This window comes from Carettochelys insculpta, chromosome 21 (assembly GCF_033958435.1).
Source record: "Carettochelys insculpta isolate YL-2023 chromosome 21, ASM3395843v1, whole genome shotgun sequence".
Lineage (NCBI taxonomy): Eukaryota > Metazoa > Chordata > Testudines > Carettochelyidae > Carettochelys > Carettochelys insculpta.
In genome coordinates this window covers 23668331-23693957 of record NC_134157.1, presented here as the reverse complement: position 1 = coordinate 23693957, position 25627 = coordinate 23668331, and the positions used below count along the sequence as shown (strand labels likewise).

The following is a 25627-nucleotide window of genomic DNA, read 5'->3' as shown; positions in this document are numbered from 1 at the left end:
TGGTGACCTGAGCAGTGGGATGCATGCTGGGAAGGAGTGTCCCCAGACCTCTGGTGCCCTCCATCCCCTCACTCTGTGGCGTGGGTGCAAGAGGGTCACCTGGGACTGTCGGCTCCTATGGTTTTCCTGATCACCCCTCCCCCATCCCTCTCGCCCTCCTCAGGGCTGGTAACCATAGAAACTTCGAGAAGGGACCAGCGTAAACCCCCCTCTCCTCCCGTAGCGTAACGAGCACCCGCAACCAATGGCTGCAGTCCGCTTGTCTGTCACATCGAAGCTGATTGGTCCGCGACACAGCTAAAGCAGCCAATGGAAGCATAGTGGAGGGGCGCGACGCAGGACGTCATTGTAGAGAGCCTGATCTCGTCCAATCAAGAGCGGCCAGCTTAGTCTGCGCTGACCAATGGAAAAGTTCCAGCGCGAGTTTCGCCGCCAATGGCTGGTCTCCACGAAGCAGTGAGGGAGCCTATATAAGGGTGGAAGGCCCAGGCGGCCTGGGCATAGCAGCGACGTTAGTGACGGGAGCTCCTGTGTGCGCGGCGCGGGCGAGAGAGGTGAGGCCTAGTGCATGCGGCTCCGGCCGGGGTGGGGGGTAGCTCGTTGTGGCTGGCTGGGCGCTGAGCTGCTCTACCGCTGCAGGTTCGTAGGCGGCGGACAGGATGCGACACGCGGTGCTGGTGCTGGTGCTGCTGCTAGGCGGCGTGCGCGGCGAGGAGGAGGAGAAAAAGGAGGACGTGGGCACCGTGGTGGGCATCGATCTTGGGACCACCTACTCGTGGTAGGTAGACGGTCTCTTCCCCCCGCCCCCCCACGGCCGGACGGCCCCGCGCGGCCCTCTCACCTGCCTTTGTTCCCGCAGTGTCGGCGTGTTCAAGAATGGGCGGGTGGAGATCATCGCCAACGACCAGGGCAACCGCATCACGCCGTCCTACGTGGCCTTCACGCCCGAGGGGGAGCGTCTCATCGGCGACGCGGCGAAGAACCAGCTCACCTCCAACCCCGAGAACACTGTCTTCGACGCCAAGCGCCTGATCGGCCGCACCTGGAACGACCCTTCGGTGCAGCAGGACATCAAATATTTGCCGTTTAAAGTAAGGGTGGGGACTCCAGGGCCCTGGGCCTTCCTGTGTGGGGGGCGGGGGGGTGGACTTGAGGGGGTGCTCAGGGTCTGTTGGGTCACATGTAAATTATGGTAGAAGGCGTTTTAGAGGTCTCAGAGGACGCTTGTTTTCCCTTTGTTTATATTGTCAAAATACGTTATCTTTGATAACCAGAGAGTTTTCTGTTAATACACCTTGTAAGTTAAAGGAAAAAATTATTTGGAAAAATGTTATCTGGATATTACCATGAAGTTAAGTAGATCAAATATTTTCTCTTAAGTCTAAATTAAACGTAGAGGCTGTGGCAATAGAAGGAACATTCAATATTAAGGGGTCCCATTGCAATTAATGGTGGCTCTAGACATAAAATGGGACACTTGTTCCCCTTTAAATCTTATTTCTTGATCTTTAAGTACTGAGTATGGTCCAGGCTTTAGTTCTCTTTATGAAGACTTACAAAATTTCTTAACTTTAAATTTTCATCTAAAATAAAAGTATTCTAATGGTCTATTGTTGTTATAAATTTATATTCAACAGGTTGTTGAAAAGAAGGCTAAGCCATATATTCAAGTTGATGTTGGTGGTGGACAAACAAAGACATTTGCTCCAGAAGAAATATCTGCTATGGTTTTGACAAAGATGAAGGAAACAGCTGAGGCCTACTTAGGAAAGAAGGTAGGTAACATAAGAAATGGTCAACTTTGCGTGGTATAGAGGAGCTGCTTTCCACATTCAAGTGGCAGGTGGAACTTTTAAGATGGAGACCAGTTTGACTCCTTTGTCTACTGAGTTTGGTAGTACTTGTAGAAGTGTCTCTGATAAGACCTAGTGAGCTTTCCTTGAGTCATACTGGTTGGCCATTCTAGGGGTAGCATTAAGGAAGTTTTCTGTCCCCTGGAAGGAACTCAAAGCAATGGCAATCCATTTTTAAACTTAAAAGGGTTAAGCTTTCATTTGTGTGTTGTAGTTTTTTGAAATTTAATGTATCACTTTTTCTAGGTTACCCATGCTGTTGTCACGGTCCCAGCTTATTTCAATGATGCTCAGCGGCAAGCCACAAAGGATGCTGGTACCATTGCTGGATTGAATGTCATGAGAATAATCAATGAACCGTAAGTAGCTTTTTAACTGTTCTGAGAACATCTTGTTGTAATAAGGCTGAGTTCTGAGTGGTATTTGTTTTAATACAGTACTGCTGCTGCCATTGCTTATGGCCTGGATAAGCGTGAGGGTGAGAAGAACATCCTTGTATTCGATCTTGGCGGTGGAACCTTTGATGTCTCCCTTCTTACAATTGATAATGGTGTTTTTGAAGTTGTGGCTACAAATGGAGATACTCACTTGGGTGGAGAGGACTTTGACCAACGAGTTATGGAACACTTTATCAAATTATACAAGAAGAAAACTGGTAAAGATGTTAGGAAGGACAATAGATCTGTACAGAAGCTACGTCGGGAAGTGGAGAAAGCAAAGCGAGCTTTGTCCTCTCAGCATCAGGCTAGAATAGAAATAGAGTCCTTCTTTGAAGGAGAAGACTTCTCAGAAACACTGACCCGGGCAAAATTTGAAGAACTGAATATGGTAAGTATTTGAATCTAAAGTTACAACTGCTTTGTGGCTAGTCATTTGCATGCAGTTACTTGGGTGTTCAGTAGATAATTACTGGTTACACTGTCTAAATGTACAAAACTAAACCTTGTTATGAGGCAATAACTATACCAGTATATTATGGGGCTAGGTAAGAGAAATTAAGGTACCAGACTTGCCCATGGTCATGTAGGAAGAGTATGTGGCTGGATTTAGTACTTTGTTTTTGGTCTCTCCAGACAATGCTTTGTTCAGATAGGTTTCTCCAGTATAGGAGAGGAACAGTGCTATACCTTACTATTGTAACAACTTGTATTTTAGGATTTGTTCCGTTCCACTATGAAGCCTGTCCAGAAAGTTCTAGAAGATTCTGATCTGAAGAAGTCTGACATTGATGAGATTGTACTGGTGGGTGGCTCTACTCGAATCCCCAAGATACAGCAGCTTGTTAAAGAGTTCTTCAATGGCAAAGAGCCTTCTCGTGGGATCAATCCAGATGAAGCTGTTGCTTATGGTGCTGCTGTTCAGGCTGGTGTCCTTTCGGGTGACCAAGATACTGGTAGGTGCAAACTAAACTAGCAACTCAAAGTGCATTTATTTCACCATTGGTATTGGAGCAGGTTTTTGAAAGCCTAATATGATTTTCTTTCTCAATTTTGCAGCTAAATTCTCATATTGCTATTAGGAACAATACTTGTGCTTTTGCTAGGGTATATTAGCCATTGGAACATTATTAAAATGGTAATGGTTAATGAGCTAAACTTTTCTTTTTAGGTGACCTTGTGCTGCTTGATGTGTGCCCTTTGACACTTGGCATTGAAACTGTTGGGGGTGTTATGACTAAGCTTATCCCAAGAAATACAGTAGTCCCCACAAAGAAATCACAGATTTTTTCAACAGCTTCTGATAACCAGCCAACTGTAACAATCAAGGTCTATGAAGGTAAGCATCCTGTCTTGTTAAACTAAGATGTATTCAGTAAACGTTTATCTCAACTTTAAAGCATTAAGTTAGACTAAGTGTGTCCCATAGTAATGCCAAAATTTCTTAATTCATGAAGAGAACTTCTAACTAGCAAACTTGAACAGACCAACTCCAAGGTACTTCTAGCATATTCTAGTGTTCTAATAATTAGTTTTTGTCTGGTGCAGTCTCCCTTTCTCTGTGGGCTCCAATCTTGTCTGAAGTCCAATTTACTCTACTGGAAATACACTGATGGCATTGCAAAGGTTTTTTACTATAAAACCAAGTAGCTCAGTATTTCTCTGCCAAAGGGGAATATGCTCTAGGAAGCTTAAGCAAACTGTTGGGTTAGGTCTTCAGGTCACTTAAGAAAAGATTTGTCCCCAGACTTTAGGTGGTCTTTCCCCTAAGTGGAATGGCATACAGGTTGTATTAGCTAAGATTAGTCATCTCAGTGCCACTTTTTTAGGCACAAGTACAAACTAAAACAATCTTTTTTGTGTAGGTGAACGTCCTCTCACCAAAGATAATCACCTTCTGGGTACTTTTGACTTGACCGGAATTCCTCCTGCTCCTCGTGGTGTCCCACAGATTGAAGTTACCTTTGAGATAGACGTGAATGGAATACTCCGTGTTACAGCAGAAGACAAGGGCACTGGAAATAAAAACAAGATCACAATTACCAATGACCAGAACCGCCTAACACCAGAAGAGATTGAGAGAATGGTTAATGATGCTGAGAAGTTTGCAGAGGAAGATAAAAAGCTTAAAGAACGTATTGATACCAGAAACGAATTAGAAAGCTATGCTTATTCACTGAAGAATCAGATTGGGGACAAGGAGAAACTTGGTGGAAAACTCTCCTCTGAAGACAAGGAAACAATAGAAAAAGCAGTAGAGGAAAAGATTGAATGGCTTGAAAGCCACCAAGATGCTGAAATTGAAGATTTCAAAGCTAAGAAGAAGGAGCTGGAGGAAGTTGTCCAGCCAATTGTTAGCAAGCTTTATGGAAGTGCAGGAGCTCCCCCTGGTGAAGAAGAACCAGGAGAGAAGGATGAATTGTAAATATTGGTCTCTGAATGTTACCTTGTAAATATTGGACTCAGGAACTCTAAGATAACATTGAACTCTATTTGGAATGTAATTGGAATCTTCACTGCTGAGTGGAGATGGAAATGTTAGCCCAAAGTGGCTGTTTACTGCTTTTCATTAGCAGGTGCTTGATGTCTAAGGGAGGTGGGAGGGTGGGGTAGTGGGGAGGGTCTGTAAAGTGAACTGGGGTTTGGAAGTGGTCATGTTGAAATCATAATGTGTCAGTTCTGTGTAGAATTTTCTACTTAAGTGGCCACAATAAACTTATTTACACTGGATCTAACATCACTTATTCCTAATAAGTTGCTTATACAGTGGGTTCAGTTCCCTTCTAAGCTCTTTCCAACTAAAGTTACGTTCATAGGGTAGATAATCCCCCAGTAGTTCAGTGTAACTGTTTAACAAAGTGCAGCTATATGCAATAGTTGTGAGGCTGTACAGGGGCCTTGTTGACACTAGCTTCGTACTTCCAAGGGAGCATGGTAAAGTGTTGCGCTGTGTGCGAAGCACTTCATGAAGCTAATTCTCCCCCATGGCAACTTCAAAGTGCCAGCTCATGTAGCTGTGGCTAACCTGATGGTACTCTGAAATCCCTTTACTCAAAACTGAAGAATGAAGGGACTTCAAAGTAGCCCAGGCATTTCAGAGTTGCCCAAGCATGTCAGGTACTGGCAGGTTAGACCCTGCCAGGTTGGGGAGAGCACTTCAAAGTTTAACACTTAAGTTGCCAAGGGGGAGAACTAGCTTAATTAAGCACTGGATGTGCAGGGTAGCACTTAATCTCCTGACACACTATTTCCCATGCTCCTTTGACATAGGGAACTAGTGTAAAAACAGGCAGGGAGCAGTAAGTCAGTCAGGACTTTGAAAACATGAGAGGGATGGAGTCAGCATCAGGAATGCTGGAGGCTTTAACTAAAGTTACATCTTGGTTTAAATACTTACTCAGAGCAGCTTCTAGGGATGTCACTAGGGCAGCATCAACACATGATGCTCACATATCCAGGGAGTGCTGGAGGCACAGTGAAGGCAGTTCTGGCCAGTGCCTGGCCTAGCACCATCTTGAGCCAACGAGGCTGAAAAGGGTGACCCCCCCACACTTAAAAAAAGTGGGGTACCTTGATCTTTCATTCTCCAGGCCACTTGTTCTAGCACCTCACTCAGGTGCCCAGCAGCAAAGGGGGCTCTCCAGGTGCTATAGGGCTGTTTATGTCCACAATCCACCCACTAAACTGCATATCTACACAGCAGGGACAGGTACAGCCCTGCACCAAACATTTTCCTTCTCTAAATACTGTAAGTTGCCTGTTTAAAATGTACTTAACTATTCAAGGCTGAGGGGGAGAGAATCCTTAGAACTGAACCTTCTTTCCACTCCATTTACCTTAATGCAGTAGGGAAACAATTTAACATTTAAAGTGGTATTTTTAACTGCATTAAAGTTACTGATCTTTGGGCAGTTTATATTACCTTTGTGATTAAAAGTAAATTTATTTGCTGTCACTAACTTATGTTAAGTTCCAGCTCAGCCTTCATTTCCTAGATTCACTATTCCCACCCTCTGATGCACAAGCAATCACATCTGACTGTTTGGAATGGGCTTTGCCAAGTTTCACTATCCTTAAGACTAGGTTACAGGGAGAAAACTAAGTTTTCACTGGCTACAGAATTAGCTTACAATTTCATCTATAGCTTATAGGAACTTCTCAAGTGTGTTTTTTTTTTTTTTTTTTTTTGGACCTTCCTATTGTTGGAAATTGACTTTCAAAGATATAACAAAAGACTGGCTGGCAGAAGTGTTAGGTTAGGAATAACTTCTGTCCCCTAGTTTCACTTGTCAGCAGAATAAATGCAATTGAGCAATAGATAAATTGACAGTCTACAGCTGTACTCTACCAGTCACTGCAATAGCAAGTGAAATGCAGGAACTTTTCTTTACCAAAGAGGATTGTAGATCCCCAGTGCTCCTACCTGAAGGAAGCTGTAGATGGGCATATGTATAGAGCAAACTTGTCATGCACCTGTTCCCACTGAGAACACCCTTATTTCAGAATAAGAGTGCTTAAGCTGAATGAATACACATCTGTTACAATCAGACCAGTCAACACCACAGCTCAGAAGTATGCAATCAGGCAGCAGCAGAGACCAAAGGGAAAACCCCTTTTTTCTGCACAGTGAAATTTCAAAGCTGTAGTAAGTCAGTGTTCAGTTGTAAACTTTTGGAAGGACAACCCTAACATTTTGTTCAAAGATACAACCAACCTCCAAACCGAAGGTGTTCATGACCAGGGTACAACATATATTACTTCCAACTAATCAAAAATTGGAATGAGGCAACTGTTATGCTAGTATATTTATGCCAACATTTCTCCAGGGAGACCAGTCCTGAAAAGTCAGAAATAGAGGATTTGCTAACCAGAAGACTACTGTGGAAAGGTTAAACTCAAATTATATTGAGTTTGTTTCCTTCAAAGCATGTTCCATCAGGTCATCCTGTTCCCAAGACAGTTTCCGCAGCCAGCTGCCCTGGCTTCAGCTCTAACCCATCCACTCTTGCCAATAGCTAAATGTGCATCATATCTGCCTATGAGGCATGTCCTCTGAAGGAAACTGTAAGTAGTACCTGTACACATTTCTGGAGTTTGTGACCCATTTAAGATGAAGCACATTCCAAAGGAAGAAAAGTAAATCTATAACACAAGTATTTTAATAAGTTTCTGCTTAGCACAACAGGGTCAGTTCATACCAGGATTTAACCTCTTGGAATGATCCTGTCAATTATAAACACTGAAAAAATAATTAGATTTATATAAATAGACAGTTTGAGTACTCTGGCTTTTATTACTTTATCAAATTCACAATACAGTCCCTGTGAATCTGCCCTTGAGTATCCATCCCACCAAATACTAAAAACAAATACATCAATTTGTCTTCTGTGCAGCCTTTTCCTATGTGCTTTTTTGGATCAGAGTCACCTTCATCACTGACTGTTTCAGTTGCTTCCTTCCTGATTTTAGCAGCGACAGTGTCTGAATCTCTGTTCTTCACACTGACACACACTTGCCATGGGATGATGCACATGGAATGGTCCAACCTTCCAGGGGGCAAAGGAGAATCAAATTCTAATAGTGTCCACTGTCCATTTCCTGCAGTTCAAGCAAAAACAAAAAAGAACACTCAGTTTGAAATTCACAAAATTGGAAAGAATGAGGATAGGGGCACCATAAATTATGAACTAGCCTGCCATGTTATAACCCCTTAAAAAAAGATGGTGATGTGGGGAGGTGGTGCCACCGATTGACCATAACACGTTACATCAGTGAAGAACTGGAGTAAATTACACTGATTTCAATTTACTGATACTGGTGTGAAGCTGTGCTAAATTTAAGAGGGGAGATGTGTTGGGGCTTACAGGGGAGAAGTGATCATTTCTGTACAAAATATTCAATTTAATAACAGGAATTAAGGGTGGAAACCAGCATTCCCTGTAAGCTGTGTGCTTGGAGGTCACTCTCGAGAAATTCAGGCACTGAAGAGCTGATTAGCAGAGCACCCCCAGCCACCCACAGTGAGCGGCATGTGTTTCCATTGGTGGTGCCCCCATTGATGAAAAAAAAATTAGGGGGAACCCTGGTGGAAACCTTTGCAGAATTTTATGAAAGAAAAAATTTCCCACCTATGTGGTACTTATACATTGTATCCAGTGCCCCAGTTGGATCCATTCCACCAAAAATATATAGATGGTCTTCAAATGTAGCAGCTGAGTGGGCTGCCCGTCCTCCTGGGACATTGCCATCAGCTGGCAACTTTTCCCATCTCATCTCATCTACAGACAGAAAAATAAATCAGTGGCTACATATTATAGAATGAAACAAATGGCTTTTTATTAGCATCGAAGGGCCAACCCTTGGGCAGGGTCTGAAACCCTCTGGAAGAAACAGACACACCTTTTGGTTTGCTTTGTTTTAAAGAGGTCACACACAGGCTTTCCTTGTAAGAACTCAGGCAAGTAATAAGATTGCTGTTCCCTTTGGAATTGAACAAGAGTTCCAGGAACTCTCGCTCTCCTGAATCAAAGTACTGTCCTTTGGAGGAAGTGGCACCGGGCAAAGCACAAAGATTTCCCTTTGACAGGGATGTGCTAGACTTTTGCTTTCTGTGGCATGGGAGTTCCTGTTAGTACCAACACTCATCAAGCATTGGGTATATACTTGGTTGAGGGTGTTCTCCCATATATAATAAAGAAACAATCTGTTCATAAGCACCAGTCTATAACTACAGTAGACCCTCAGTTATGAACTGACTAGTAAATTATGCATCTCATTTGGAAACGGAAATATGCAATCAAGCAGCAGCAAAGATTAAAATAAAACCAACACAGTACAATACTGTTAAACAAGCTGCTAAAAAGGGGGAACTTTATGAAAGATTTGACGAACACTTTTTCCATATTTGTTTCATTTAAATTAAGACAATGAAAAGTAACATTCTTGTTCTGCATAGTCAAGTTTTCAAGCTGCATTAAATCAATGTCCAGCTCTAAACTTTCAAAAGAATAACCACAACTTTTGTTCAGAGTTACAACCAAGTTCCATTCTTGAGGTGTTTGTAACTCAGAGGTTCTACTGTATAAAGCATCCTGGAATGGATAGTTCATGTTCACTGCCTTTCTGACTCTTGAGGGGGTATTGAACAGTAAAGATAGAGCACTGTTTTAATTAATATTTATAGAACATGATAGGTAGCCATTTATGAAAGAACTGCAGAGTGCCAGTCTTTCAGACACTTTCTGATAACTAATCAAGTATAGTAAAACCTCAAGATACTGGCAATCAAGTCACGCATGTCTCAGTTGATGTGACTGCCACCCGTCAGGAACAGGAAACCACTCCTGTCAGGGATGGCGGCTGCTCCTGTCGCGGGTGGCAGCTGTGAGTGAGGCTGCCATCCTAACAGACAGCTGCTTGTGGTGCAGTTTCTCAGAAAATGCTGGGCAAGCAGCTGTGTTCCCCCCAACCTGAGAGCCACGTGGCTGCCCCCTCCACCTCCCCCACCTGCCTGCTCTCCCAAGCCCCCCCAATTTATGCAAAATTTGATTTACGTAGAGGTTGCCCAGAATGCAACCTCCACGTAAATCTAGGTTAGTGTAGTTTTTCAGCAATCAGAAGAACCTGCACAGCAACCTATATTCAGCTTTTAGATATGTCCGACAGTAATTATCTCTGTAACCATGTTACAGAAAGGCTGTCATTTCTCAGCTTCTGACAAGAAGCTGGCTGTTGGTTTTAAAACACACACACACACTCTCTCTCTATATATCTATATCTATATCTATATATCCCAGTCCGTTAGACCTGGAGACAGATCTCTCAATGCCGGTAGGATTTCTGCCTCCTTAAAAACTGCAGGATCAGCATAACCCCATAAACAACAATCCCCAGCACCAGCCACGTTGGAAATGCTCTCACTCAAAGCAGATCATATGACGCTATTTATTAATACAGCTATAGCCACTTCATATACTTACTTGTATCAATGCAGAACAGATCATTGTAAAATTTATCACCCGATAATCCTCCATGTATGTAAAGCCTGGTCCCAACTGCAACCACTACGTGACCATGCCGAGGTGAGGGAGGATCACCATGTACTTCTGGCTGCGACCAAGTCAAAGTGGCTAGAAATGGGAGTACATATGATTTTGTGGTAAGTTGCTTATTGGATTTACAGACCTCCACCAAGAAACCCTCGTCTAGGGACCTCTAGACCAAGTATGACAAGATGACTTTTAAATCAATAGCAGTGAGCCACGAACATCTAATTTCTGGGATTATCACAAGAAGCAACTGAAATACATACTTGGCAAAGAAACGCAGCTATTTGTACATCTCTTCCAGAAGTAAATTAAACACTGTTGATATGGTAGAAAAAAGTATTGTTCTTGCACTACAAAGTGTCCTTTCATAGTGAAGTGAGCAATATATTATGTACCCATTACTGAAAGAGAATGGCTACTAGCAGCAAATTATAGTAAAAGTCAAAGGATTCTGAAAGTACACCTCAATCTAGATCCACAATGCCAACGACTTGCCTGTCTTAGGTCTTTACACTGAAGATACTACCAAGTTCCTTTGTAATGTCGATAAGCTTCAACTAGAGGTTCAGCCCATCAATCTAATTACATAACATACTACCCAATTCTTCATGTATTATCTTCATTTCCAAGTCTCTGTCTGTCTCCGTGCCACACAAGCTTTCAGTCCAACTGGACAACAAATCATTTAACTGAGTGTAACAAAACATTTAGTTATTTAAATTATATTACTTGTGTCAAACACATGAAGTTGTGGATCTTTAACAGGCTCCGCTCCTTTATCTCCCCCTCCAATCACATAAAGTCGGTCTCCTATAGCTGCTGATGAAGTGTGGAACGTCCTAGGGAGTGGTTGAGTCCCAATCACTTCAGGACTTTCCCAGATTCCTGTTTCTAATTAAAAGATAAAATTATAATTGTTCATAAATATATACAAAAAGAGGTTGTCTTATTCATAGGAATTCTCCAGTGCTAAGACTGACTTGACTAGGAGTTATTAAATACACAAAACACAGTGGGAAAAGGTCACAAGTAGAAAAAAATGCCTTTTGGGAAATGAGTGAAATATCAGTTTGTGCCCTGTATCTAACTCAGGGTTGTTTACATCACCTGACAAAATACCATGTCCATTTTACATTAGCCACAAAGGATTTTGTGGAATGTATTTATAGACTGAAATCAAACATGGTTCCTGGGATTTCCCCCAACTATTAGAAAGCTCTTGTATTTATTCCACACCTTGAAATTTTTGAAGTGAATTGAGACTTGTAGTGGACAGCAACAGACAGGAAGAAACAGGCACATAACAACAGAAAAGAGAGGAGAATTTCAGTTCCAACTCCAGGCCAAACACCTCCAAGCATCTTTAATATCCATGCTGAGCAGAACACATTCAAATGGCCCCCACATATTAAACAGCAGAGAACTGCATGGTGAGCTGAAATAGTCTGGGAGGACCCACTCATACAGCACAAGAATGCTCCTGTTGACACCAAGCATGGGATCTGTTGCTGTGAGGCACTGGTATACAGTGCATTTCCTGTTGCAAGCAACTGAGGGACACACAGCAAAAGTTACAACAGTACTTTCTGAAAGTCATAGATCATTCTACCTACTCTCCAATATTCCTGGGAGGAGACAAAGAAACTCAGATGCCTGTAAATACAGCTTTGGAAGGTATAAACTGTACTTTACAAATTTAACAAAGTAATTCAAATGGCTTCTCACAGGGATAAGAAGTGCCTATGCAGTTGTCTAACAAAGAGAGAGAAAAGGCTGGGAATGGGTGGATTCTACCACACACTTACCTAGATTCAGCATTTGAACACAGTTTCTATTTCCAGACTTGTCAGCCCCTCCAAACACCCAGAGTCTAGTGGGGCTGCTGGTGGCAATGAAGGCAGAATGTTCATATCGAGGCAACAGGCCCACCCAATCAGGCACTGCCCATTGGTGTCTATCTGCAATGGAGGGAGTAAGTTACAGAGCTCCATTTGCAACAACACTGATGTTTCTAGTAATGCTACAGTTACCTTAGGCTGGCTGAGGCACAGAGTAATCAATGAACTAATTTCAGTTGAATACAATGCTAGTTGGCCAGTTAGATGTAGATAGCTGATGGCCAGATACTCACGCAGTATGTCACAAGACTGATAGTCCTTTCAATACAAGACAAAATAATTCAACTGAGATGAGCTACTTTAGTCTGTCCTCACTACCCCTTAATATTAGCCCATATTCTCATTTTGTCTGGAATACCGAGACTAAGACACGAAAGAGTCCCCATAAATACACCCCAGCACAGAAACATGTGACAGAAAATCCAATATCTTTCTTAGCTCACCCCTCCCACCGCCCCTCACTCCCCACCAAAATGACTATGGCTGTCCATAGCACAGGACACAGACATGAGATTCAAGTCCAGAATATTCAGAAACTCAAAACGCTATTTCCTTCTATGCTCTGATCCTTCAATTACAACCAAAGCCACATGGACCATGGAACAAAAGGCCAATCGTGGAACAGCAGGACTGAGCCCTTCATCCTCTGGGCACACAGGTTGTAACACTCAGTAGTAAGGCTTAGTCTACATTACATACATAGAAGTACGTCACTTGGGATGTGACAAATCTGCATCTCTGAGCAGATTAGGCCAACCTTCACCTACAGCATAGACAGCGCTTCGTCGGTTGTGCTTCTCCCACTGATGCAGGTACTGGCCTCTTGTGAAATTATTCAGCTGATGGGAAATTCTCTTTCTGATTGGCTTAGACTGAGCATCTTCACCATATGCAGTGCAGCTATATTGATGTAAATTTGTAGTATTGAACTGCTGTAAGTAACATCTTATGATCACCTTATCATCATGGCTTTTGCTATCCCACTGAGGTGTCTTTCTGGATCTGGTTTGTCCTCCTCAAATACAGTGAAGACTGCACAGACTTTTTGACTTTCAAGGACAAAACTGAATAGGCAACAAAACTGCTAAACACATCCTGTTCTTACCCAGATCTATGATGTGGGCATCCGAGAAACTGCCACTGGGGTCTGCCCCACCAACAATGACCACTTTGCCTTTGCTAGCAGTTGGGGCTGGAGGCAAATATAAGCAGTTATGGCCAACGCGTGCACTAGGGCTTTCTCCAAGGGGGACAAGTGAGTACCTAGAATAAAGCAATAAAGGCATGAATCAGGGCTGAAGTGCACACAGGAGTTTAGGGAGGGAAAGACAGGGATATCTGTAGGGTGGTCAGTGGGGAAGTGCTGTGCTGGAGAAAGATGTGAACCACTCCAGGAACAGGAAAATGAGGGAAAAAGTTTAGAACACAGAGTAATTGAAATGATCATGTACTTTATTGATCAGAAGAATGTAATTAGAACATTCTCCACATTCTGATCCCAACCCACAGGGTTATCAAGAATGCTGGGGGTTTATCAGGCTTTAATGTGGGAATCTGATGCCACGTTGACTCCAGCGGGGCTGTTGGGCTCATCAGGGTCACACTGTAACTGGGGTGGGCAATAATTTTTGATAGGGGAGCAAGCCAAATTTTTGGCAAGGAATTAAGGGCCACACTTGTCTTTGGAGGGTGTATGGAGTCTGAAATAGAGGCTGGGTGCATAAGGGAGCTCAGGGTAGGCATTTGGGGTGCAGGAGAGTGTGTTTCGGTGAATGAGAGGATTGAAACCAGGGGCAGGGAAGCAGTATGGTACAGGAGAGGATTCTGGCCTGGGGGAAAAGGTATAGGGTCTGAGAGAGGGGGCTGTGACCTGGGACAGAGATGGGGTGCCAGAGGCGGGAACTGGCTCAAAGGCACTTATGTAGGCAGCTCCTGGCCAGCAGCCCAACAGGACCCCAAGGCAGGCACTCTGCCTGCTGCAGCCATAGGCTGTTCCAAAGGCCTGGAGGCTCCCTCCATGTACTGTAGGTGGGGGGACGGGGGGACTGCATGCTGTCCACGCACACAGCCCAATCATGGCAGCTCCCCCTGTCCGGACAAAGTCCCTCCCCCACTCCCCAAGAGGCGCTTAGAAGGAGCTGCCAGCTCTCTGCAGCAGCCTCACACTGCACAAGTAGAACACCGGTCTTGGGGGCCCTGGCCGCATCCAGCCCACCGCTGCACTGTAACACCCAAGGATGGCGGCCGTGGGCGCAGGGGGTTGCTCAGGTCACTGACCACGTGGCGCTTTGGGGAACAGCTCCGGGCTCCAGAACCGGCAGCAGCTTCGGCCTCATGGATCTGGAGCAAAGGGAGGCAAAGCCGGAGTCCCGCTGCGGGGTGAAGTCCCGCCGGCGTCTGCAGGGAAATCTCCCCCAGCCCCTCCCGCTCCGGGGCCCGCAGGGACACCCCCTCTGACCGCGGTGCCCGGGCGCTGCGCAGGCGGACTGATGGAGCTGGGCCTGGATCCAGCCCCAGCCTGTTCGGTCCCCACCTTCCCACAGGCCCAGCCCGGCCACTCACACCGCGGCGGGGTGACTACAGAACCCCAAGCCGGGCGGGGGCGGGGGCGGGGCCTCCCTCCTCGCCGCCCACCGCCAGGGGAAGGGAGCTCGCCACAGACTAGTAGACACTACCGCGCCCGGCATGCACCGCGGGCCGGGCACTCTTAGCTCCCAGCATGCTTAGCGCCGGGCGCCCAGGGCTGATGCAGAGCGCGCTGGGAGGGGAGGCGAATGCACCTGCCCGGCGGAAGGCTGCGAGGGCCGTCTCGGTTTCCGGTCCCTGGTTAGAGCGGGTCGACTGAGTTCCGGCCGTCCCCTCCAGCGGGGGCTTGTCCCGGAAGTGCCTCTCGTTTCCAACTTGTGCCCGCGGTAGAGGGGCTTTCCGGATCCCGGAAGTTTCCGGCGCCCGTTTCCGGCCCCCAGCTGCTTTGCTAAGATGGCGCCGCTGGACCTGGATAAGTACGTTGAGATCGCGCGGCTCTGCAAGTACCTGCCCGAGAACGACCTTAAGGTGAGTGGCCGCGCCGGGACTGGGCTGGGCATCCGCTGTGGGCTCGGCGGCGTCTGGCGCAGACCCCGAGGAGGCAGCGCTGCTCCCAAGGACTCCTGGCGTTGTGCCTCACTCTGTTGGCTCCCGAAGCTAGGGGAGCGGCCCCGGCCCCGGCCCCGGCCCGAGTGAGACCGAGGGGCTGAGGCGCGCTGCCTGCGGGTCCCTTCCAATCCTCGGGCTCTTCGCTAGGGCAGCCCTGCAGGTTTGTGTTGTGAACTCTTCTGCCCTCGGACGCTGTCTGTATCCTTGTGCCTGATGCAAAGCCAATGGAGGTAACTGCAGGTGGCTTTGATTAGGGTAGAGGTTGGAAGGAAAGACCCTGGAGTCAATGTCCCTGTGGGCCTGCTCTGAACAGCGACTGCAGCTCTCGCACCATTACAGAAGTGAGCTTGTGTGAGGTAATATCTTTTACTGGACGAAGCCTGGCGTCCTTAATAAGATTAGAACTGTTTTGTTTGCGGGGGCGGGGACTACTACTACTAATAGAGGTCTAAGACTGGTTGGGGAAAAAGAAAAAAGGAAGTGTTGTTTGTTTCTGCTAATAACACAAAAACTAAAGTGGGGAGGGGTCACCACATGAATTAATAGGCAGCAGCTTTAACACAATCAAAAGGAATTTTTTCACAGAATGCCCAGTCTACTTATGGAACTCCTTGCCAGATGATAAGGTGGTTATGACTGTAACAGGGTTCAAAAAGGAAGTAGATAAATTTGGAGAGGATAGGTCCATTAATGGCCATTAGCCAGGATGGCATCTATAGTGTCTGTTTGCCAAAACCTGAGAATAGGTAACAAAGGATGGATCACTTGACAATTAGAAGTATTGTCAGGTGAGTTCAGAAGGAATAGACATTAATCATTGTCACAAGATATGATAGTGGGCCAAATAGGCCCTAACCTAGTATGGCCGTACTTATGCTTTTACGTTGGAAGAGCTTTTATGCTACAGAGCATTTTTTGGATTGGGGAAAGATACTCAGAGGGCTAGTCTACACTAGAATCACTGCAGCAGGTTAGCTGGTGCATTGCAGCTGTGCCACTGCACATCTCTGGTGAAGACACTATGTCAGTGGGAGTGGGGGCATAAAAAAAAGACACTGGTGCTCATGGTGTAATTTATGCCACGTTATTCATATCTCTGTGAGTCATACCAACAGCAGTGATAATGCCTACAAACCCACAGCATCATAGCTAAATAGGTGGGAATGGCTTGTATAACATGAGTAGTTAACAAACACTGTGAGAGACTATTAAAAGTGAAGTGGTCCATTAATCATTGTATATTGAGAGTGTGGCAAAAACAAATTTGTGGTTCTTTCTGCTTCTAGGACTTAATGGAGGCAGTGTGTGAGTGTATTCTATTTTTTGTACATCATCAGTGGAATTGTTTTCTAAGCTCTAGTGAGCTATACCTGTGTACCCCCCACTCCCCACCCCAGTGAAGAACACGGCCCTGCTCATGGGATTTCATAGGTATAACTGAGATCTTAGTTATCCATTGAGTGACCAGGAAAGAATCCAGTTTGAGTCTTTGATCCTAGAAGGAGTTTTAGGATTTGCAGATGGTAATTGTCTTATTAGCTAAACATATCTAATGCAGAAACCTCTGAAATAAACAGAGGCAATCTTATTCTTAATTTTTAGCACAAAACTGCAATGTAATGTAGGGTTTACATAACACAAGTTACATTTATTCCATTAATGGTTGCTGTACTCATTGAGCTATAGCTAAACTGCATTAGTCTAGTGGCATTTTAGAACATTAATTAAATTGTAACCAAGCTTTCTTACATATTTATTATCATTTCAAGTCAATTCTAACATGGTTTCTCATTACTGTCTAGACAGCTTAGTAACCAAATAAATCCTAAAGCCAATAACTTAATTTATGAATCTGTTTGCCCTTGATATCACAATGCACAAGAACTCAGGCTGATCAGTGTAAACTTTTTCTCTGTAGCGCTTATGTGATTATGTGTGTGACCTACTGCTGGAAGAGTCAAATGTGCAGCCAGTATCTACACCAGTTACAGTTTGTGGAGATATACACGGACAGGTAAAATAGCATGAATACTGGCATGTTATATCCCTAAAGAACAAGAGGAGGCTGTCACTTGTAAACATTTTCTATAAACGTTGATGGGGAAGAGTACTTTCAATATATGGTTTGAGAAGCATACTTCTGGGAAGGAGAACTATCTACTTACTTGAATGTTCAGTAATTTGGATTATTTTTGTGTGCTCTGCTTTTGCACAGTGGAAGGAGAACATACTGTTTGTAATTCTCTTAGAGGTCAGCCTGACATATTAAGAAATATTGCTAACTATCCTCACTTTCATGATCATCTGGAAACATGGGTGAGGTGGAGTGTGGTACTTAAACTGTGCTTGTTGAGCTGATCAATGTTAATAGGGGCCTCAATGCAGAAGGAGGGAACTCCCATTTGAGGTTGATGGGTGTTATGCATGCAAAGGGGTTGTAGAGTTGTATCTAGGAATCTTACATTATAAAGCTGCTCTCATGAAATTCTGATTCGAGCTCACTTCAACTGTTTAAATGTGGGTTATTTAACATCAGGTGGCTGAATGGGGAAATCCGCCCAATCAGGCCATAATTGTTCAATTGAAATTTACTACTTTTAATCCTCTTCTTGAAAATAAAGATTACTTCTGTCTAAACCTAGGCAAATTCTAATTGTGCTAACACTTAACTAATAATAATAATAATAGAAACCTTCATGTTGATAAACTTTTTTTTGCAGTTTTATGACTTATGTGAACTGTTCAGAACTGGAGGTCAGGTTCCTGACACAAACTACATATTTATGGTATGTACATACTGGATGTTGATCATTTAAAAAAGTGTAAGGAAAGCACTTCTACAATTAATGATTTAAAAAAAACTCCTTCTGGTTTGTTTTCCGTTTGCATTTAACTGTTACTTGTAAATATGTTTTCTATTCACAAATTTACTCTCTTCTACTTGGCCTATATATGTGGCTTTTATTTAGTCTACTAAAATTTTGGAATAAGTAACATTGGTTCATATAAAGGACACATTTTAATACCTGCATCTAAAAGCTCTAGTTTACTTTGGCAATAGAGGTGAAGTAGAATATTTGAGGGATTAAAAAGATCTCCTGAAACGTGTTTTGGCTGAATGGAGACATAAGTATCACAGAAGTAATGTTTATGTTTTAAATTGTGACATTTCAAATATCCAGTTACATTTAAAATTTTAAATACTTTTTCAGAATTTATTGTAGCAGTGGTGCTACAAAGCCTTGTGGTGTTGGGCCTCTTTCCAAACTGATGAATTATAAATACAGCTGTTCCTTTGTGCATTCATGTAACTCTTTCCACTTACGTAAAAACATTTTTAATGTGCAGGGTGACTTTGTAGACAGAGGCTACTATAGTCTAGAGACTTTCACCTACCTTCTTGCACTAAAAGCTAAATGGCCTGATCGTATCACACTCCTGCGAGGGAATCATGAGAGCAGGCAGATAACACAAGTATATGGATTTTATGGTAAGTCTTCATAAACTGTTTCTGAATTGTAATTAACACACACATGCAGTGAGCTGACTGTCCCTTCTTTGGGAAATTTTGATTTTTTGAATACAATGTGTATAGCTTTAGAGGCCAAATGGATTGTGAAATAAGATTCATCAGAGCATTAAGCCAATCTGAATTCATACACTGTCAGTGAAGTAAAATAGCATAGCAGGGGGAACAGTAACCATAGTATTGAAATGAAACATGCTCTAATCTGGGTCGAATTCTGTTTCTAACACTGTCAATGACTTGCAGTATAACCGTAGCGATGAAGACCTATGCCTCACGCTTCTCTGTGAAATTGGGATATGGGAGTTGAGGTTTAATATAAAGTACTTTTTGATTTGTCAGATGAAAAATGCTATAGAAAAAATATTGAGAATTCTATTTAAGGATATAGTAGGTTTTAATTCTGTCAGTTGTGTAGGACTGCTTAACTGGTAAGCCGGGGCTAGTGAAGTAGAAGTGAAAATATTCACAAATGAAAACATGATTATCATTAGGTAGGAATGAAAACAATATAAGCTGAGGGACTTTGCCTGAAAACTTAAACAGTAGTTCCAAAGCTTTGACAAGATGCTAGGAATACTTCAAAATTTAGTAGTTGCCTCTAAAGAATATATAATCAAAAATGGATTTGCCTTTAAGAAATGGGTATTAAGCTTTGTGGTTTTTTGCTAGGCCTGATTTATCCAGTTACTTAGTTACTTATAGCTATCTTGAGGCTCCAAAAAATATATTGCATGGTTTGGCTCTGCCTGTATCAACAGGGCCAGGCTGTGCCACTGTAAATGCTTTGGGGCAATAGCAGAGGCCAGTTATGGGAGGTGAGGTTTTTTTTTTTGAGTTGCAGAAGTGCATACTGAGACACAAATGTGGAAATAACTTTATTTAAATGAAAAACCAATATTTGTCTGTTCAGTCTTTCTAGTGGCCTAATGTGAAGCTATTAGTTCCCGTTAACATAATTTGAAGCATATTGATATCAAATCAAAGAGGGCAACTGTAGGTCCCTCCTTCTCTCTTCTTTAGTAAGAGTAAGCACCCCAGTAGCATCTGACTTATTTTCACTGCACAAGAATTTCACCTTGAACAAGTCTTTGGGTCACTAAATTTGATATTTGAGTTGTGGAGGGGATAAGCCTGTTTTGGTGGCAGCACCTTTTGTCACATTGAGATGGGAGGAAACCTGGGCCAAAATACTGCTTCAGTGTGTAAAGAAATGAGAACATCTCCCCAATAAAATGGACAGATGGTCATGGACAAGCACACTTCATCTATTTAAGGTTTCATGTTCTAGTGTAAATATTTGAGGATTATTTCCCCTAACAGAATCAGGGAAAAATATCAAACAATAACATCTCTCTATTTAACAGATGAGTGCCAAACCAAATATGGAAATGCAAATGCCTGGAGATACTGTACGAAAGTCTTTGATATGCTCACAGTAGCTGCTGTAAGTTTTCAATGCACTTTAAAAATAGAGTGGAATATTTTGCATCATTATTTTGCTACGTACGTGGCTAAGTGGCCTTTAATTGTCATGTTTATAGTATCTAGACACTAACTGAATTTAAATGTAAAAATAGTCCAGGCTTTACATCCTGGACTGGTAGGTAGGGGGAAAACTAGACATGACTTATGACTTTTAGGAAGGTTGGTTTTTTCGTTTAATATTGTTCTGTGTGATACGTTCTAGAACAGTGGTTCCCTAACTTTTTGACATGATGCCCCCTCCCCCTCTGATTTGAGAAACCCTCCTGCCCCCTCCACCTCTTCTTCACCATCATCCAGCCCCACTTCAACAAAAAATTCAGTTTATAATTTGAAAAACACAAAGGCTTGATATAAAAAATGTTGTTTAAAATTAAAAATAAGCACAAATAATTTTTCTTAGCTCTTGGTGGTTGCGTGGTGTGGCCTCAGCTGGCCAGCTGCCTGAGCCATCCACTTGCCTGTCAACTGTTGGGGCCAGCTGTCTACCGGCCACTTGAGCCCTGCGCTGCCAGGACCAGCCACCCACCCATCATCCTGAGCTGCCTGAGCCCCATGCTGCCAGGGCCAGCTGCCTGGGTCTCATGCATCCCATAAGTTGGACAGCTGGCTGAGCCCTGTAAGCTGCCCACCCAAGCCTGACCCCAGCCCTCCCACAAAGCCAGGCACCCCCAGCCCCCCACCTAACCCCCATCCTCCTACTTGCCTCCAACCCACACTCCTTCATTTGTAGAAGGCAGCCAGCTTCGTGTGGGTTTTTGCCAGATGCCTGCTTTTTATAGCAGCTATGCTGGGTCACCCACATAAAATGGCAGGGGCTGAGAACCAGAAACAAAGGCCGGATCTTTCTTCAGGTGGGTGGAATGTTGGGGGAGGGGGGCTGGGTCACCTCACCCTCCTGCTAGAATTTCTTCCCCCCGCCCCCAGTTTGGGAAACCATGTTCTAGAAGAAATTACTATAAGGTAACTAAACAGCTAGTTGAAATACTGTGTTCAGAGTAGTAGTCAGTGGTTTGCTATCCAAAGGGGAGGAGCTACCTTGATTGGTGCTAGAAGGGATCTGTCTTGGATCCAGTACTAGTGACTGATTCTATTAGTGGCTTGACTAATAGAATGAAGTGTGCTTATACAAGTTGCAGATGATGCCAACCTGGGATTGTGTACAAGCAACAGGAGGACAAAATTAAAATTCCAAATTCTCAGATAATTGAATTAGTCTGGATTCAACAAGATGCAATAGTTTTTATTGAATTACAAGTATGCAAAAAGGAATCAAATGTGGAACTACAAAAATGGGGGCAACTAGCTGGGCAGTCATACAGTTGGAAAAGATCTGGGGGTTAAAATGTCTAACAAATTGAATGATTCAGCAAAGTAATACAGTGGTGGAAAAGACTAATGCTCCCCAGAATTATATTAACAGAAGTGTTGTAAGATGCAGGAGGTATTGTTCTGCTCTGCTTGGCCCTGGTGAGGTGTCACCTGGAGTCCAAACCAGTTATGAGCACATTTTAAGACTGAAGTAAAGAAACTGGAGAGTCACAAAAATAATATAAGGTTTAGAAAACGTGACCAAAAAACACCACCCTGTAATGTTTCTTTTGAGAAAGGAAGATTGAAAGGGGACATAAGTGTGCAATTGTGTTAAGGGCTATTTTAAGGATGGTGATAAACAGTTTTCTATTTTGGTTGATGCTAGAACAAGGAATCTTGGGCTTCATTTGCAAAAAAGGAAGATTTAAGTTAGATATTACACTGAAAGTTAGGATTTTTTTTCCTATTTAAGCATTGGAATAAGCTTCCAATGAAACCTGTGGCTTTCCTGTCACTGAAAACTTTAAGAATGTGAACCAGTGTATGTCAGGGACTAAGTACGCTTAGTCCTGCCTCAGCTTGTGTGGATGAAGTAGGTGATCTCTTGAGGTCCCTTCCAGTCCTATGTTTTTATGATTTTGCTCTCTCTCAGTTAATAGATGAGCAGATTCTTTGTGTACATGGTGGCCTCTCTCCTGACATCAAGACACTGGATCAAATTCGAACCATTGAACGCAATCAAGAAATTCCTCACAAAGGAGCCTTTTGTGATCTGGTCTGGTCTGATCCAGAAGATGTTGATACCTGGGCAATTAGTCCCCGAGGAGCAGGATGGCTGTTTGGTGCAAAGGTCACAAATGAGGTAAAACCACCACCAGAGAGAATGTAAAATTGAGGGACCAGATGAATGGAAAACCTTGCTTAGCCCCTTCGTTGTGCCATTGGAGCAACATTGTATATGCACAGTGCAATTGTTTTACTACGGAAACCAGTCAAGCAAGCTGGAATGGTTGCTTTTAATACTAATCCATAAAGATCTCCAAATAATCTCAGTAACAAACCATTTCAGCTTGCAAAACCAGAGACAAAACAGTGGCAGATGGGAAAGTTAACTCCCTATTTTGTTCTCTTGGTGAGAAGGTAATGAACCTTTGTAGCTGGTGGTTATCCCAGGTAGTGATTGTCTTTGGGAGAATACTAGGATGGAAATATTTCCTCTTCTCCTGAGAGATCATGCTTTAGCCATCTGCTATCGAACAAAAGCTTCAACAATTTTGGGAAAGCCCATTCACTAAAACATTTCAGCCTTTCAGGTTGTTGAAATAGTGGAATTGGTAGTGTCTGACTAGCAGTAAACCCTGGCTTGTGAAGCTGTTGTAGTCTCATAACCAGAAAAGCCTGGACTTGTTACATGTTGTATGAGGCTTAGAACATGCAAATAGGTGTTGCCTGTGCAGCCATTTTGCTTATTTGGGTTAAGGGCAGTCATCTTTTCATTTTCTCTGTCCATTTATAGCACTGCTGGTCCTATGAACACATTCTACACTTGTTAGCTAGTTTTCTAAACCACTGACTGACTTTTTTTTCTGCAGTGAAAGAAAGTGGCTATTTCAGTTGGGTAGGTTTCAGAACTTTGAGGCAAAACCCAGGAGTCTGAAATGAATGGTGTCTTATCCACCATTAAACTTAGTGGTAATCCCTGTAGAAGACTTACTTGTAGGTGTTCCCAGCAAACCTTTTCTCCTCAAGTAAAATATTTGAATCTTGAAACTGAGCAACATTAAGTGGTAAAAAGCTGTAAGCATACTAAGCATATGTAACTTTTTGCTGTAAATATTTACATATTTTTCTTTAAATTACAGTTTGTTCATATCAACAACCTAAAACTCATCTGCAGAGCACATCAGCTAGTGCATGAAGGCTATAAATTCATGTTTGATGAGAAGTTGGTAACGGTATGGTCTGCTCCAAATTACTGTTACCGTTGTGGAAATATTGCATCAATCATGGTCTTTAAAGATGTAAATACAAGAGAACCAAAGTTATTCCGCGCAGTTCCAGACTCAGAACGTGTAATTCCTCCTAGAACAACTACACCGTATTTTCTTTGAGAACTTTTTCCATCCTGCTGTTTCCCTATTCCCTTATACCGTCCCTCTCTACTTTTTATTGAGCACTTTGCTGCTGAAATGCTGCCTCTTGCCTTTTTTTTATTTTTAAATTATCTAACTACTGTGTATTATGGTGTTCATAGCAGTGTGTTTGGATTTCCTCCTGCCTCCCCTTCCCCCCCCCACATGCCCTCCTTCATTTGAGAAGGCTTGTGAAATGTCTGACGTTTACCCTGCTGCATGTAGTTCTTGCATAGTTGTGTTTGTTTTAGGTGAAACATTTCCCCCCTCCCCCCACAAAAAAAAAATCAATACTTTGAAACTATTTTGATCCCATTATATCATTCAGCATTTTGTTTGGTAAGTTTTAAGAAATTTCAGCAGCAAAGTTACTACCTAGTGTGCACGATGAGATTGTAAATGCATTGTGTTGTGTACACATGTCCGAGATGTAAAATTGAATTGTCCTTGGTAGATCTTGTTTTAAGTGAATATAAAATAAAATGGTCTAAAGGGCTGTCTCTCCTTCCCCCCCATTTTTTAAGGATGCCAATAAAATACAAAAAACTGCTACAGCTATTGAATTTGTACATTATAATAATTGTTCTGATTTGTCAGATACCTTGTATTTTTAATAAAGTCATATCTTAAATGAAATCCACCTCTAGGTTAAATATTGCAAATAAAAATCCTAGTTTGTTGAAGTGAGCATATGTCTTATTTTTCCCCAGTTAGTAAAAACTGCTTAACCCTTTGGCTATCAGCTACAGACTAGAATTTCAGTTTTAACAATATTGTGCTTTGGATTCAATCTCTAAGAGTGGTCCTCTTCTGAAAAGTGACTGTAGAAATGATTCAGTATATCTGCTGTGTGTGTGTATTAATCAGTAAATGATTCAAATAAGTTACTACTACTTATTTGTTAGTATTTGCAGACTCCATACATCTGCAGAGGACTTCGAACTTCATCCTGTTCTAGCTCATAAATCAATTTTTAAACTATGTTCTGACTGTAATACCTTAGGCTGATTCTGTATTTGACTAATCTCAACTTTGATTTTGGGTGGTGGGATAGGGAGGATATTTGTAAACAAAGTAGCTTTCATCTAGAAGGAAATGAGAATCAAGGATGTCTACGAAACCACTCAACTTTTCAGAGGAGAACCAAACTTCAAACTGATTGTGCCTGAAACACCTATTTGCATATTGAAGTTTTGGTGTAAGCCACAGTGGTAAAATTGCAATGTTAAATCTGTAATACTGTCAGCAGAGATTAAGATGGAAAGTGACTAGAGTTGTCAGTGGATAAATTGGTACCTACCAAAAAAAAAAAACTTTCAGATTTGTATTTGAATCTCCTAGAGAAATTCCTGAGTGACCAGTAAAAACATTTGAATCCAAAATTTGTCTTAATCTGCTAACTTTTTTAATTATTTGTCACAACTGTGGCTGTTTTCACCTGCATAACAAGTCTGGGCAGAACCAAAAGGGTTATTGCATTCTTAGTCAGTTTAGTTTGTAGACCAATACCTCTAAAGGCTCTAGTTAACAATCTATTACCCTATAACTACTTTAACATTCCTGAAATATTCTGGTGGAGCCAGTCACAGTAGACCACTTGAGCGTTAATGTAATTTTGAACATAAATTTTCATAAGTTTTCTGGCTTCTGGAATAAGTTAAACAGCTCTGTCTGTTCTGACTTCACATAAATGAAGAGCAAGAGACTAATTTATGATGATCTGGGAAAGACCACTGAGCTGGTAGACTTGTTGACCTGTGAATTTCACCAGTGGTACAGCAAACCACAAGTGCACATTT

The 25627-nt window shown here is 42.8% G+C and overlaps 3 protein-coding genes across 4 annotated transcripts; 2 read left to right on the top strand and 1 right to left on the bottom strand.

Annotated features, from left to right (window-relative positions):
• Nucleotides 1-478: 478 nt before the first annotated feature.
• HSPA5 (heat shock protein family A (Hsp70) member 5) lies at nucleotides 479-6245 on the top strand. The gene is made up of 9 exons (XM_075015557.1): nucleotides 479-554; nucleotides 640-778; nucleotides 860-1091; nucleotides 1638-1775; nucleotides 2100-2212; nucleotides 2291-2681; nucleotides 3009-3246; nucleotides 3462-3629; nucleotides 4156-6245. Exons 2-9 carry the CDS (start codon nucleotides 660-662, stop codon nucleotides 4713-4715), a joined length of 1959 nt encoding a protein of 652 aa, XP_074871658.1. The 5' UTR covers nucleotides 479-554; nucleotides 640-659; the 3' UTR covers nucleotides 4716-6245.
• A 1203-nt stretch (nucleotides 6246-7448) lies between these two features.
• RABEPK (Rab9 effector protein with kelch motifs) lies at nucleotides 7449-15053 on the bottom strand. 2 transcript variants are annotated; one of them, XM_075015234.1, is made up of 8 exons: nucleotides 15017-15053; nucleotides 14514-14576; nucleotides 13342-13499; nucleotides 12144-12296; nucleotides 11068-11229; nucleotides 10270-10419; nucleotides 8419-8568; nucleotides 7452-7888 (listed from the first exon to the last, which is right to left on the bottom strand). In XM_075015234.1, exons 2-8 carry the CDS (start codon nucleotides 14570-14572, stop codon nucleotides 7584-7586), a joined length of 1137 nt encoding a protein of 378 aa, XP_074871335.1. In that variant the 5' UTR covers nucleotides 14573-14576; nucleotides 15017-15053; the 3' UTR covers nucleotides 7452-7583. The 2 variants fall into 2 exon arrangements, with proteins under 2 accessions (XP_074871336.1, XP_074871335.1); XM_075015235.1 differs by lacking the exons at nucleotides 8419-8568; nucleotides 15017-15053 and having other exon boundaries at nucleotides 7449-7888; nucleotides 14514-15009.
• A 102-nt stretch (nucleotides 15054-15155) lies between these two features.
• On the top strand, nucleotides 15156-24511 carry PPP6C (protein phosphatase 6 catalytic subunit). Its single transcript, XM_075015236.1, has 7 exons — nucleotides 15156-15290; nucleotides 17290-17385; nucleotides 18092-18157; nucleotides 18720-18861; nucleotides 20265-20344; nucleotides 22349-22558; nucleotides 23559-24511. The coding sequence occupies exons 1-7, from the start codon at nucleotides 15216-15218 to the stop codon at nucleotides 23805-23807; spliced, it is 918 nt and encodes a 305-aa protein (XP_074871337.1). The 5' UTR covers nucleotides 15156-15215; the 3' UTR covers nucleotides 23808-24511.
• Nucleotides 24512-25627: the final 1116 nt, after the last annotated feature.